General features: G+C 32.1%; 1 protein-coding gene across 1 annotated transcript; it reads right to left on the bottom strand.

Moving 5' to 3' along the window:
- Positions 1 to 2,060: 2,060 nt before the first annotated feature.
- LOC127126752 (alpha-mannosidase At3g26720) lies at positions 2,061 to 11,191 on the bottom strand. Its single transcript, XM_051055736.1, has 29 exons — positions 10,906 to 11,191; positions 10,743 to 10,826; positions 10,512 to 10,600; positions 10,074 to 10,248; positions 9,774 to 9,893; positions 9,584 to 9,667; positions 9,419 to 9,490; positions 8,755 to 8,868; positions 8,518 to 8,618; positions 8,137 to 8,230; positions 7,857 to 8,024; positions 7,688 to 7,777; positions 7,139 to 7,204; positions 6,957 to 7,013; positions 5,772 to 5,991; positions 5,310 to 5,449; positions 5,089 to 5,157; positions 4,946 to 5,005; positions 4,782 to 4,853; positions 4,562 to 4,609; positions 4,331 to 4,450; positions 4,138 to 4,203; positions 3,702 to 3,814; positions 3,472 to 3,556; positions 3,100 to 3,210; positions 2,927 to 3,022; positions 2,728 to 2,775; positions 2,534 to 2,602; positions 2,061 to 2,449 (listed from the first exon to the last, which is right to left on the bottom strand). Exons 1-29 carry the CDS (start codon positions 11,107 to 11,109, stop codon positions 2,213 to 2,215), a joined length of 3,072 nt encoding a protein of 1,023 aa, XP_050911693.1. The 5' UTR covers positions 11,110 to 11,191; the 3' UTR covers positions 2,061 to 2,212.
- Positions 11,192 to 15,304: the final 4,113 nt, after the last annotated feature.

Genomic DNA, 15,304 nt, shown 5'->3' with positions numbered 1-15,304 from the left:
GTGTTATTGTGATACACATTTGAAATTAAATTTCTACAAGAAATTATACAGTTAACAAAGTTTAAAAATATAATTAAATATGTTTCTATGTAGCTTTTTATAAGATATGTATAAGTTTTTAGAATATTAAGAAAATGATTGTTATATTAAAAATATAAAAATGAATATGAACTTGACTTGACTTCTAATGGAACTAAAAATTGAAATGAATGAAAGTGTCCTTTTGGGTAGTTAGGATAATGGATGTGTTTGTGTGTGACATCATGAGCAAAGCATTTTCATGAGCATATTAATTTTTTTGACAAAATAATTTGAGATAAGTGGATAAGAAGAAAAGTAAAATGAGTTTTGGAACTTTTTTGTCCTTTTGCTGAGTCACATACACACTGGACTGGAAGTTGTGGAATGCAAAATATAAAACCTCTTTCAGCAAACATTTGATCATATTCCTCTTTGTTTTATGATCCATTTGGAATAAGATAATATTTTTAAGTAATGATTTATTTCAATTCTATCATCTCATTACTACCCCTCCCTATAAATTATTTGAGATGTTTCTTTAAGAAACATAATCAATATTGTATGGAGAAGAGAAATTATATATAATTTTATAATATTTTTATTTATTTATTACATATGAAAGATAAATTTTTAAAGAATTGAGAGAAAAATAATACTAAGTTATAGATTTAGAAAAATATTATTAATATTGCATTGAAATTGTAAAATGATTTAAATTTGAGATAATTTTTTTTAATAAAATGACTTATAATTTAAGACCGAACAAATATATTATTTTCATCATTCTCAATATTTAATAAAAAATAGTTTAATAAAAATATTATTTTACGTAAGATAATTAATCGAATCACTTGTTATAAATCAAATAAGTAAAATTTAAGATTCTAATATAAACTAATATTAATTTAAGAAAATTGTCATATTTTTACAATATTATTATATTCTTTAATTCATATAAACAAAAATTTAAACAAACGGAAAGTATCAAACAATGAATATTCCCTTTCCCTTCTGTCTTAAAAAAAAAGTTTCATTTAAGAAATATGTGAAGTACTTAAAAAATAACTAAATATTATCGGGACATTGATTAAGAATTTCAAATAAAGAAAATGTGTGTCGTTTGCATTTTTTTAAAACTTGTATAATTTATTATAATATTTTTATTAAAATTATAATTAATAGAATAATTGACTAAATATTATCGGGACATTGATTAAGAATTTCAAATAAAGAAAATGTGTGTCTTTTGCATTTTTCTAAAACTTGTATAATTTATTATAATATTTTTATTAAAATTATAATTAATAGAATAGTTGAATAAAATAAAAATTAATAAATAAAAGTATAATAATAATAAATAATATATTAGTATTTTTAAGAAATAATTGTTTTAAATCTAATAAAAAATGCAAATGAGAAAAAAAATGCAAATGAGAAAGAGGAAATACTCGCTCCGACAAGCAAAAATCTTTTAACTAAAATAATTTAATTGATGATATACTAATAATTATATTATCTCTGAAATAAAAAATAAATAAAAAACTATCTTTTTCAGTAAACGTAAAATTTATTTATTTACTTATTTATAAATCAGGAGTAACACAATATTAATACCTTTAATCACATTCATAATTTCTAATTAGAACCATGTTCATTTAAATAAGATGGAGGCCATAATGTTCATGGGTTATGGTTTATTAATGCACATGGAAAGTTGGAAACAGCTCAACTTTTTATAATACACATTAGGAATTTCATTTTCAAATAATACACATCGGTGAGAGATTTATTTGGGTTTAATTAGAAATTAGAAATTTGAAATCAGCCCAAGACACAAAACAGAGTTAAATTTTCTTTAGAGAGTTTTGTTGTTCATTGCAGTTCTTCTCAACTCGAAAAATTAATCTTTGCAGTCTCGTGCAGAAGATTCTTTCTTTCTATTGAAAAATTGCAGAAAAGAGATTTTATTTTAGCACCATTTTAACGTCATTTTAAATGGTTAACAGGTTAGAAAAACCGCTGCAAAAAACCAATGGAAGAGACTTAAAACTTACTTCTAGGCACTTCCATTTACGTTAAGTATAACTCAAGTTACAAAGCTTTTTATTTATTTACAAGCAAATATGGAAAACACATACCATTTCAGGCACTACAACAATAAGACATGCATGCTTCTCGGTTGGTTTCTTTGTTACATTACATGATTTTCTGCTGCGTGAACTGTTTGGAGAAGATCAAAATCAACAAAGAATGTCCGAATCTCCATTGGAGCAAGTTCAACAACAAGCTTTGTAGGATCCACCGGTCCTCCTCTCACCACCTTAGATTCTTCAGTGAAGCCTCCTTCTACCTTCCAAACTAGTTTCCTCTTTTCCATTTCACCTCTTTCTTGATTAGCAGACAAACTCATCTCTGTCACTTTACTAATCTGAAAAAACTCGAGTTGTTAGAACGAATCAAGATATACATGCATTAAAAAATTGCTTGGAATATAGTTAGTTATCCCTCTTACCTTCTTGTTAGGGAAAAGCCTTTTCAATTCTACATTTGCAGTTACCGAATAGTCTTTGTCTTCTCCAACCTTTACATGTAGTAACACCCAACATTCATAAATTCAAAAATAGGATAAACGATGTAAGGGAAATTTAATGACTAAGATAGAACCAAAGATTGCTGCTATCTGTAAATCAGTGAAATAATTACAACCTCATAAAGGTGAGCTAGTCTTAGGAGTACTTTTCCGTTTCCAAAATCCTGCAAAATATTCATAGAAACAATAAATACAAATCAGAGAAAAGATGAGGTAAAATGTTAAAGAAAATCTTAAAGTTTCATCTTCTATGCTGTGTAGTTTCTGAATATGAAAGGGTAATAAACAGTCTTCCCAAGTCACTCCATATCATACTTGGAGAGTTAGAAGTGCGGTGTTGTTTGGTAAACTGTAGGAAGAGTCTATGCCAGAGAATGTTGGTTGTTGAAAATGCAACCAATTATCCTCATCCTGCAAGACAAGTAGAAAAACGTTACGATGAAGGGTTTAACTCTCATATTTTTAAACTTATCCCACTTTCATTTTACCTGCTCTGTGAAGGCCAACAACAATGGTGAATATATTTCCTGGCCAACTGTACGGCGCCATTTAGCACCTTCATCTTTACGGTCAATTCTAAGGTACAGTTTTCCTTGAATCTGGAAATACCAGATAAACAGTACTAGTAAGAGGCGAGTTGGTAAGCAAAATTTATTACTTTATAATATAGTGTATGCATGCTGCAACCATATCATGATCCATATGCAAGAAAATGTTTGTTATCCATATCTCTAATAAGGTAAAGTTAATAAATGGAAACCTTTATCGGGCATCTTAAAAATGTCCTCATATATGGAGGAAATAACCAGAAATCATTATGCAAGAAGCGGTAAATTTGTTTGTTGTAAGATGTACTTAACAGTTAAGCCTTCACATTTATCAGCAATGCAAACAGTTTCATTAAGTGTCTCTCCAACACCTCTTGCATCATCATGAAGCAACCTCCTAGAACAATATAAAACCAAATTACAAAATCAGGAAATGTCGATCACTATGCATTCATTTTTTTCCTATAAAGTGAAGTGCAAAAGCAACTAGAGATCAATGTCAAAACAGATGAATGAAAAATATAGCCCATAGTTGAGCCAACCTGTGAAGCATCAGCTCTACTTGACCATCTACCAAACTGGAACCACCGACGGAGCGGTCCACCAAAACTGAGAGTTCCATACCACTATCTTGCATATATATTCCTAAATTAACCTGAGAGAATTATAGGATGCCATAATTTTGTTAAAAATACCCAGTCTAAGAATAGTGCAAATGATGAAATCGCAGAAATGGTATATTTATTTGAAACATGTCGAAAGCTTTATTTATGTGACAAAGGAAACATTTTGAGCTCAATGGTTAGAACTCAAAGAAAAATAAGAAAAGAATTCAGTTTTCCACGAGAATTAAATTCATTTGCTTGGCGAAAACATAAGCTTGAAATAAATAGTGTACATGCATAAGACTGCACCAGGATTAAATATAAACAGGAAATAGACGCGTGGATTGTGAGCTGTTGTTTAAATGAAACATACCGGGTAATAATTTCCAGCTACAGGTTGGTTCACTTCTAGATCCCAGTCAGTCCTGAAATCTCGAATCTGAAAAACAACTTTATTTTCAATACAAATAGAAAATTCATTAAGAAAAGAAGGAAACGGCGTTAGAGGTTATGACATCTTTCAATAATAACATAAAATAGAAGCACAGTAAATAAATTTAACACACCCTTTTGATGAAGTCACGTCCATTAGAATCTGTGTAGAATGTCTTGTTGGTCTTCATTGTAGTTGAAAATTGAGTAATAACTTCTTTCCCAATGCCATCATCCACAGGTATAGGCCCAATCTGCAAATGTATAAATAGATGTAAGATACAAATTCTCAACTGTTTGAGGCATATAGAATAAGCAAAACTATCAGTTGTTTTGCCAATCAGAAAACAAGGAAGATAACCTACAGTGAACTCAACTTCAGCATGCTCCTTTGCCTGATATATCCTCACAATCTGTACAAGAAGAAAGCAAAGTAAGATTTCCATACTTAAGTTACATGGAAAAACAATTTTTTAATTTGCTAAAATTTGAGGAGCCAGGGGATGCAACAAGAGAGAAGTGGTGTTAATATTAGTAGCGAAAACACTATTCAAACTATTGACAGTTAAATGAAACATAATTTACCTGAGATACCCATGGATTGAGCTGTTGATGTACTTCATCCAATATCGGACCACGCAGGACAGTAAAAGATGCCTGAACAAGTCAATGCATAAATTAAACATATACCAAGTCATAAACTAAAATTATCATTAGCTGTTGAATTTTTTAAAGGAAAAGTTTGTAACCTGCTGATCAGATTTAATGGGAAACGAGCCATTTGGACGGAAGACGTATGCCCCGGAAGCCTTAATAATAAAACACAGTTTGCAATCAAAAAATAACATAACTGGATTATGGCAAGATATATTTCACTACTGAATCTTCTAACCTGAGAATCTTTATCATCCCCAACGTTTCCAGAATAAAAACTGTATGATTGTTCAACTGATGCTGTAACCTTCAGCCATAACCAAAAATAATAATAAACTTCAGCATTACTAACTTTATGCTTCAATTGAAAATCAAAACTGTTGGCATTGCATATTCAGAAAAAATTTGACCATGGAATGTATCTTTAGAAAAACTAATACATTGATAATGAAAACTTACTAGATTTCTGTTGTTAACATAATGAGTCAATTTTCCTTCATTTGCAGAATAAAGGAGCTTTAGATTCCCTTGTCCAACTTCTATGCTGTTATTAGTACTTCCTTCTGATCTGAACTCCTTTGAGATAGTTGAAACATGACCTTCATTATATGGAGAGTCATAAAAGTTTGAATTAATAAGTGTAATCTTTCAGTCCAACATTACCCATACAGAGAGAAGAAGAGATAATGTGCCCATTTATTGTTGATTATTCTACCCTTATTCACATCTTGTACATATTCATAACTTTATTTCCTCTTCTAATACAGATTTATTGCTTTATTCAGCTCTAATCTAGGAACTAACAAAGAGCATTAGTCTTTATTAGTCTACTTATTTTGCAGTGAGTTAATCAGAAATAATATAAATTCACTCCAAATCTACTATCAGCTGAAAGTTAAGAGAGAAAGCAATATCACTAACCTGTCTGTCTAGGCCTTGATACTATATAGGTACTGAAACCAATGGGGGGTACAGATACCGGAAATGCAAGCCAGTACCTGAGTTCCCTAGAAGGAGCTGTTCCTATATATGCTTTGACATATTTTTTCCTTATGCTCGAAGTAATGTTAGATACAGGCAAGAGCTGAGACTCAATTTTCTTCCCAGCAGAGTCCTGGACAAAAACTTCTGCAGTGGAAACCTGTGGTAAGTATGTTCTGAAGTCAGTCGCTTACAAGCATAAATCAATGTCTAAAGACTTCAAAACGTGATCAACTTAACTTGTCGAAACATCATATCTAACGTGTTCTATCTTCATTAGCATGCTCATTGGACGATGGATGCATTAGTGCATAGATTTATGAGATAAGAGGGAAGAACAAATCATATAAGCTACTACCCAATGTTGCAAAGGTCAAGAGGCATGAGATGTTATTTCGTTTGCGGTTGTTTGGCCTATTTGGATAGGGGAGATTTAGCTTTTGAATAATTAATTTTTTCAAATGGGTTCAACCTCTGGTTGTAAATTTGCATAATTACTCGAGACTTGTGCTAAATTTTGATGTTCTAATAAAATTGTTTGGCGTATCAAAAACAAAATTAATATGGATCATGTAAGAATATATTAAATATCTCAAAACATCTTTGATATTATGTTAAAATATTTTATTGTATTTCTTAGGATTAGTTTCTAATATTAGAGTATCTTAGACTATCTCCTAGGACTATTTTCTATATTACTTAGTTACTACTAACTTTTAATCATGATTCGTTTCCTGATTTCCTTATTAATTTAGGATCAGGAGTATTCTATTCCTTTAAATAAGAATTAGTATTTAGTCTTTTGTATCAATATCAAGCTAGTATCTCATCATCTTTAAGTCTTCAACATCACATTGCAATGCTATTTAATGTACACAATAAATCTCAGACTCCACCGAGGCAAACAAAAAGTTGGAAAGAACACATCACGCAACTATCAATGAATAGATATATGTTTCAAGATTTAAAGATTCCAATCAATAAGAAAATAACAATTCCAAACAATTAAAAAATGAACAATGATAACCAAGTGGCTAGCAATGCATTCACTCATCATGAGAGAATGTATATCATTTACTATATAGCCAATAAAAAATCAAATAAAATACAATTTAAAATACTTACAGGAATTCGAATCACTTCCTCTCTCTTCCAAGCAAGAGGGTTATAAACAACAATCACCTACAAAAAGCACCAAAATTGAGAGAAACATGTTAATAAGATACATATTTAATCATACTTTAGAGTCATTTAACTTTTAAATGGTTAAATGGTGCACGGATAATATGACAAAATATCATCCCTACCACGCTTTTCCCATTATCCAAGGTAGTTTCTGACGGAGGACAGTAGCTTATGTTAAGAAGAGGACACTGCAAACATATTCACATGATTGATTTAGGATAATATATCACAGCTTTCTCAAACTAAGATTTAAGGACTCTGATATCTTGTAGCTAAGCAAGTCTTAGTTTGTGAAGAAAAAAATAAGTAAAAGATTAATAATAGATCACAATAGCCTTTCATTAAGCAAAACCATAAAAAGAAACAGAAAAGCACTCGGCAAAATTATTTTCAGTAGGTTCCAATAATGTCTCAGATTTATTTATATAAATTATTATGGAAAGTGAGATAAAAAAAGGAAACATTATTAGGTGAAAAAAGGTTAATGCAGTTAAAACTTATTGTGGATGAGTTTATTTTGCTGATACAAATATGTAATGAGACCTAAAACTAAATCATTTATTGGGTTTATGATTGATTGTCAAGTCAAGATGTGACAACTTGCAACTATATTATGATTGATTCTTGCATTTAAAAAAAGGTGAGAAACGTAATTTATGACTAGAGTGCACCTGCTGGAAGCCTGTTATCGGGTTCATCACGTGTGAACTTAACCTTTGGTTTACCAATAAAGCAAGAGCAGATGCAACCAAGCCTTCTGCCTGTAAATTAAGAAATTGTAGAGCACTTCAGTTTACATCTATGAAATCAGAAGTTAAACAGAAAATTATTATTATGCACCTCGGCATAGCCTATAGAGATCCGCTTTGCATAATCAGCAGCAACATGCTGTCTTTCCGTGCCACTAACAGCATCATGGTGCTGAGCAAGTGCTAAAGCATTGGCTAATGCATCAGTATTTGGTCCTGATTTATTTCTCCCTTTAAAAAATTCCAACTGCTTTGCTGCCTAAATATCAAGAAGAAAAGAATATATGTCGCCCAAAAAGGAAGAATGAACTATGAGAACTCAGAAGCATATAACAAGTTACGTCGTAAAGTAAAAAAGCCGAACATTATACCTGATAGTAACCACTCATCACTCTCACATAACCCTTTAAAGCTGGCCTACTTGTAAAATAACCAGTCCAATATGCATTAGGATGATCAGCATACCTGAAAAGTTGTATCCTCAAATCAGATTTGAGATCTCTAAATCATGTGTGCCAGCTTTGAATTGAAAGGGAAGGGAAAAGGGAAGTGTGAAATGCAAAATGCAAGGATTCACTCCCTCTTTGTCAAAAAATCTCTTCCTCTAGCCTGGTAGTTAAGTTGAACTAGGAGAGACAACAGCTATATCCCTTAATTTAATTTAAAATGAACATTTTCCCTACTATGTACCTTCCTCCTTTCCTCTCACTTCAAACACGGATCTAAAACTAAAGTATCAAAGAAAAACTCACGGGAAGAAATCATCAATTTTAAGTGGCCATTTCTCATTAGCTGCATATTTTGCATCAGTGTAGATAGATGGTGTTGAATACAATGCATTGACTCGACCATCCTGAGATAATACCAGTATGGCACAAAAATCAAGTATGAACTTTAATTCAAAAGGTGATAAACCAGAAAGACACATCAATGATCAATGCCAAACATAAACTCCATAAAATATTTTAAACAACTGCAAACCAAAGCACCTGATTGACATAGTGAATAAACTTATCCATCTGCCTAAACCATGAATTAGCATATTGATAGCGGAAGTCTGTCCCCATTGTCCACATTATGTGATTCGTCCTGGTCACATTAGCCTAGAAACAAATAGACAACATAGTTCTTAACATCTTTAAAACATCAATATTCCGTCTCAAACTACATAAAACCAAATAAACAATTGGTATGGAAACAAATATTTAGTTTCATATCGCATTATGAGGCCTTTTAGGGCCTGTTTGGAATGATCTAGCTTTTCAAAAAAAGCTAGGGTTCTATATGTTCAATGAAAAAACTACCTTGCTTAAATGTTAAAGAATCATTCTATTTAATTTTAAAAACTCCCAAACAAGGGTCTACCTTCCCAATAGCCTCCCACATACCCTCCAAAATCCATCTCCCAAAGCCCTGGAGTCAAAAGGCTCCTACAGTTTCTTAAAATCAGTAAAAGTACCATTGACAAAAAATTCCCAAACAAATATTTTGGTCTATTTCTATAAAAAGCACCCAATTAAAAGCCACCACATTCCTAGTTTACTAATTAGAATATCACTTGCATTCTATTACTTCTAATGTGCAGTAGAGCTGTCAATAAAAAAAGAGATGATCTAGCAAAACGAAGGGGGTTTAATAGTCACCAAACCTCACCTGAGCTAAGGCAGCAGATACAAAGTCATTGACTCTTTCTTCAACATTATAGTCAAACAGTAGAATGTCATCCTTCAATAAATTTTATATGAATTTTAGAATAGGGGGAAATAGAGTATTAAATGTATTCTTCCAATAAATTCTCAACAAATAAAAAATCTCTACTTGAATAGGAGAGGAAACATCGTGTATCTCGAACGTGAAACCATCAGGAGGGTCATAATGCCTAGGAAATATCCCAGTAAATATCTGAAATTAAGTTAACCACAATAATGTTTCGTGCAAGAAAGAACTGAAAATAAGGAAGAAAAAAAATCTTATTTTTTAGTCAACACAATATCATTAGGCAACTTACTTGTGAAGATGAACCAAGAGACTTGGAACCCTGCCAAACAATCTCTAGAGTTTTGTCCTTTAATCGTTTGGCTCTATCTTGGTAATCAATTCTAGCAAAAAAGAGGGAATCGAATCCTAGCTGCAGCATAGACACAATCATGTAGAACTTGGAAATTCATAATGACACGCTGCAACTTTAATACGACAATACAATGGCTCCGGTTATAATAGTATTCTAGTTTTCAAGTGATCAGATCTAGTGCATTAAAGCATGTTACATCGACAAGTAGTAAGAAGCAATAACATAACATATGATTACCTCAGCTCCAAGCAAGTATGCCTGAACTGCAGAATGGCCAAACGGATCAATCTGCCAGCCAACTCTTGGAATCTTACCAAACTCATCTTTGATGAACTGATGCCCTAGAGTGGTCTGATCAATCAGGTCAATATAATGAGGGGTGGCCTCATCATGCATGCACATAGCACCATTTCTTCAAAACCACAAAACAAAAATAAAAGGAGAACAATAATATCAGAACCAGATTCAAATACTACCACAGAGTCACAAATCAGAAACATCGGATGACAATCAAACGGATCAAATCCCAAAACCCGACCAATCCAACCAAAAAGATGAACCGTCTGATCTTCATCCAATGGTTTTGACTTACCAATTATGGTGAAAGTTGACAATCTAGATCCAATCATTAGCTAATGTAATGTTAAACTACAAACATGAACTAGATTAAATTACATGAATTCGAGCTGACCCGAGTTGACAAGCTCTTTGACTTTAAGTTTCATAGCTTTACTTTGCTGCCTCCACCATCTCTGGAAAAATGCCTATATACATTTTTTAATCAACAAAACAACTCAGCATCCAAATTAAACTCACATACTTCTAGTTCTTGCCCTCCAAAATCAAATTCACTCCCTTAAATTTTCATTTAAAAAAAACTTGAGTATTTGATTATTTTGCAATTACCATTTCAACATATATAAACTTGCGGTTTTGATCCTCCAAGAGTGCGGACATCACAGAATCAAGCACGTTCTGCACACATGCACCCTACACAGCAACACCAACAAAACAATAAAATGATAATGAAATTTTGCAGCAAAAGATGCTAAGAAAGTGAGAGACATACACGAATGGAGTTGTTGGATCCGACGTAGTACTGATCGACGGTTTTAAGCCAGCCAACATCATCGTGAGAGTGAGGAACCAAGTGAACATTGATTTTGTTGGGGATGATTCTGTGTGTAGTGTTGTACTCTATGTACTCGGATTGCACTGCGCATATCGCCGTCATCAAAACGGCGAATAGCACCGCCGTATTGGCCGTTATCATCGTCGTCACTGTGGTGGTTTGGTTCTAATGATTACTGAAATAGCATGCTTAACTTTGGAGTTTGAAGTGTAAGGGAAGAAATAAAAGAACCACCCCACCCAATAATTAATTAAGTTGATTAATTAATTAATTAAAAAAACTTAAAGATAATGCTAATTAAAAGAAAATATAAATAAGGGTAATGATATCTACGGGTGGCAACCGGGCATGCCCGCCCCCATTTAGGTCCGTCCAGCAAAAGTCCGCAAAAAAACGGAGCGGGGCGGGGCGGTCATAGTTGAGGATGTGGGCCTAAAACTTAGACTCGTCCCACAAAAAAATGAGGGCGGGGCGGGGAAAGCCCGCAGACACTGCACTATTTAAGCCTAAAAATGCAAAAATATATGTAAATACACGTGCCCGCGAAAAAAACGGGGTGGGGCGGAGCGGACACATTTGAGGGTGAGGGCCTAAATCCTTAGCCCGTCCCGTACAAAAGTGCGGGCAAAACGGGCATGCCCCGCGGGCCGAGTCCGTTTTGCCACCCCTAATGATATCTAGTGCCTTAGGGGCACATGTTAAGAGTGGAATCACTCTAATCGTAGAAATATTTTTTTAGAGTTTTTATCAAAATTTTATAATTATTTTTTTTATTATTTTTTAGTATAAATTTTTTATTTATAAATTTCTTAAAATGTGTTTTTAAGGTATAAGTTAACATTATCCTATAAATAATAAAATATTTTTGTATAAAATAAAAAAGTTTAAATAGGTGAATGTTGTTCAAAAACATCACATCATTTAATACTTTTTATAAAGAAATAATAATAATGATATTCTAAAATTTTTAGTCTATATCTTTATCTCTCTCGTTTACTTCATCCTGCTTAATTATAAAAAAATGTGTTAAATTGCGAAGATATAAACATTTTTAAATTTCTTCAAATACGCTGAATTTGTCACTTCTTATAAGGTTTTAGCTTAAACACTTAATTCGAACTTTGTAAACTTGTCACTACTACCACTATAATTTTCGACCGCATCATTTGAAGGTTAAGATTTACAATCTCCTTCTTTGACAAAAATCAAGAGTCAACAACTACATTTACAAGTTGAGATTGTTATTATTTATGGTGTTTGTTCAATGGCAACCTTGTTCGACATTTGAATATCATCAAAACCACTTGTCATAGCCTTCAATACTAGTATTGCAAGTGAAAATGGTCGGTCTTAAGTAAGGGTAAGACTGTTTTTAGCCCAAAGCCTCCAAATTAAAGGGCCTCATTTTATTTTTTAAAAATAAAACATAATGTTAATATTATATAAAATAAATTATAAAATTAAAAATAGATATGAAATTGTCATTGGCTAAGTTCTGACGGAACAAATTTGAAACATGCTGGTATAAATTTGTGGGTTCAATCCTTCTTGTTACAAATTTTCTGATTACTATTGTTAAAGACGCGCATATTGTTGAAGCTCTTGCTAGTTTTGTAAACATGAAAGGAGATATTTATGTGAGCCGTATAGAAGATTCTTGTATGTTTTTTCAAGAATCTTTAACATAAGATCGTTGTTTCTTTGTTAATTACATCATTTCATACACATTTTTAACAATTACTTGTTTTTACACATTTTGAGTCAATATTATGAATACTTAGCAGTGTAATCTAACAACCCCATGTTGTTTTTGAATTTTATTCATGTTTTATAGATTTCTTTATAGATTGTCACTATTACAGTATATATTTCATTGATAGTTAGTCATTTATTATGTTCTTCATAAGATTTTGAATATTTTTAAACTTCATTCAGTTAGCATCGGTATTTGATATGTTATCATTAGTATAAAATAAAATATATTGTTAAAGTAGGTATTAACGTGAAGATACTTTCTCCTCAATCTAGTGTGGTAGTTCTCTTCCCTGATAACTTTGATAATATTGTCTTAGATGAAACAAAAGATGTTCTAGTGGAGTTATATGCACTATGGTATGTAATAAATAATATGACGCGATCTTATGTAACTTTATGATATGATGATCTTTTTTCATTTTCAATGTTTCTAAATCTTATTTTCTTGACAAATTCATTATTGTCTTTAGATCTGGTCATTGCAAGGCTCTTGCTTATCTAAGGATGTTCTCTTGTCTAAGATTTCTACCATAGTTATCTTATAATCTTAATTTGGTTATTTTCATTGATAATTATCTATATAAAGGTTTATCCTAATAATATTTTTACTATTCATTTAGACTTATAAAAAGGTTGTCGAAGTATTTAGATCGAAGGAGGAAGTGGTTATAGTTAAAGTTAACGCTGACGAATATAAAGATTTGGTAGACAAGTGAGTGCACTAACATCTTTTTATTTGACGAAGGATATTCTTTTTTTAAAAACTTATATTTTTTATTAGGGGTCCATTTTTATTATTTGTCTCAGGTCTCTAAAAAGTCAGGATCGACCCTGCAAGTGAATATCATCATTGAAGGACAAGTCTAAGATCTGAATATTAGACATGTTGTTATTATAATCATGTGATTGATTGAAACTAGTTACAATAGTAAAGTCATTCAAGCTCTCAGATGTTTTAACTCTTTCAGTGGTGTTGTTACTAGGTGTGGAAAAACGGGTTCGGCTGGTTGGACATGCCCGTTTTGATCGTACTTTAGTGAGGGACGAGTCAAAGATTTAGGCTATCACTCTTTAGGGTGTTTGTTCCGCTCCATCTCATTTTTTTGCGAACTTTTACGGGCATTAGTTTTAACATAGTTTTATGCACTTTTAAGCCTAAAATGTGCAGTGTCGCGGGTAAAATCCCATCCTGCACGCACTTTTGTACGGGCGGACTAAGATTTTAGACCCACACCCTACGTTGTGTACGCCCCGTTTTTTTAGGACTTTTGCGGGGGCACACAAACTGTTTGCCACCCTTAGTTTTGACATTTAAGATAAGTAATGCAGGGCGATCATTCTCATTACAATTACCAATTTATGTACTTACATCCAAAGTTATTAATCCCGAATAACGGAGCGAAAGACTCCAAAAATGGGATAGCGGGATAACGGAAAGCGGGATAACTTTTTAGATTAATTATATAATAATATATAATTTAATGTAAAATTAAATAAATAACACAACATTCCCAAAATATTTATAAAATCAAATATCTAATATTCAAAATATTATAAGAAAACTCTTAAATAAATGAATAAGAAGAACAATAATTTATAATAATAAAAAATAAGAGTTAAAAAAATTAATATAAAAAGAAATAGGGGAAGAAGCTTTTAAAGACAAAAAAAAAATATGGAAAGAAGTTTAAAAAACCCCGTAGAACAAGGTGTTAAAAAAATAGAGATTTTTTTTTTTATAAAAGAGTTTAAAAAAAGGAAGAAGATAAGAAAATGGAAAAAAAATAGGAAAAGGAAACAAGAAAAAAATAAATAAATTAAGAAGACGACCAACATGCAAAACGCAATGAAGAAGAAGACGACGAAGTCAACGTTCTCGGTGTCGGCTGCGACGACGAGTTGCAAACGGCGAGAGACAAACAATTACGAAGGAAAATGCTCCACTATTTTATTCAGTTAGGGCAGTCATAAAACAAGAAAACTAGTGAAACCACTCCACGCGAACCCGGCTATCTCGCACGAGATCTTAATCTACGAATCGCACCATGAAACACGAGCGGATGGTGGCTGCTCCGGCTGAAACTCCCGGGATCTCGCTGATGACAACCGTTATTAATAACTCTGCTTACATCATACCAAATTTTTACCAAACATTCTTACATTATAATGATTTATCTTAACTATTGAGTAATCGCCGCCCTTAATGGTATGAAGTGGAGGTTAAAAATTACTTGCAAATCATTCTAGTATTCTTGGGTGGCTCAAAGACTAGAAAATGATCCATTCTCAGTATGTTACGGAAAAAAATGATTACAAGTTATCAAATTAATAAAGATTTAGTTCTTCTAAAACTATAGTTTCACATGACTTGGCATAACCAAAGGATAAGCTTGGGGAAAACCTTTAAAAAAATGCTTAAATGCAGTTTTAGTCCATATATTATGATTTTCCTAATTTTTTAGTCCCTTTTAGAAAATAGCTATTTGGTCACTCTTTATTATATTCCGTGTTTTTTTGTGGCCCCCTTTCATTTGACGGTCAAACTTATAACATGTCACATTGAAATTGACCCCGCTTACTA

The sequence above is a fragment of the Lathyrus oleraceus genome, chromosome 3 (genome assembly GCF_024323335.1).
Source record: "Lathyrus oleraceus cultivar Zhongwan6 chromosome 3, CAAS_Psat_ZW6_1.0, whole genome shotgun sequence".
Classification (NCBI taxonomy): Eukaryota; Viridiplantae; Streptophyta; class Magnoliopsida; order Fabales; family Fabaceae; genus Lathyrus; species Lathyrus oleraceus.
Note: the sequence above shows the minus strand (reverse complement) of the source record. Positions and strands in the feature narration are given on the sequence as shown.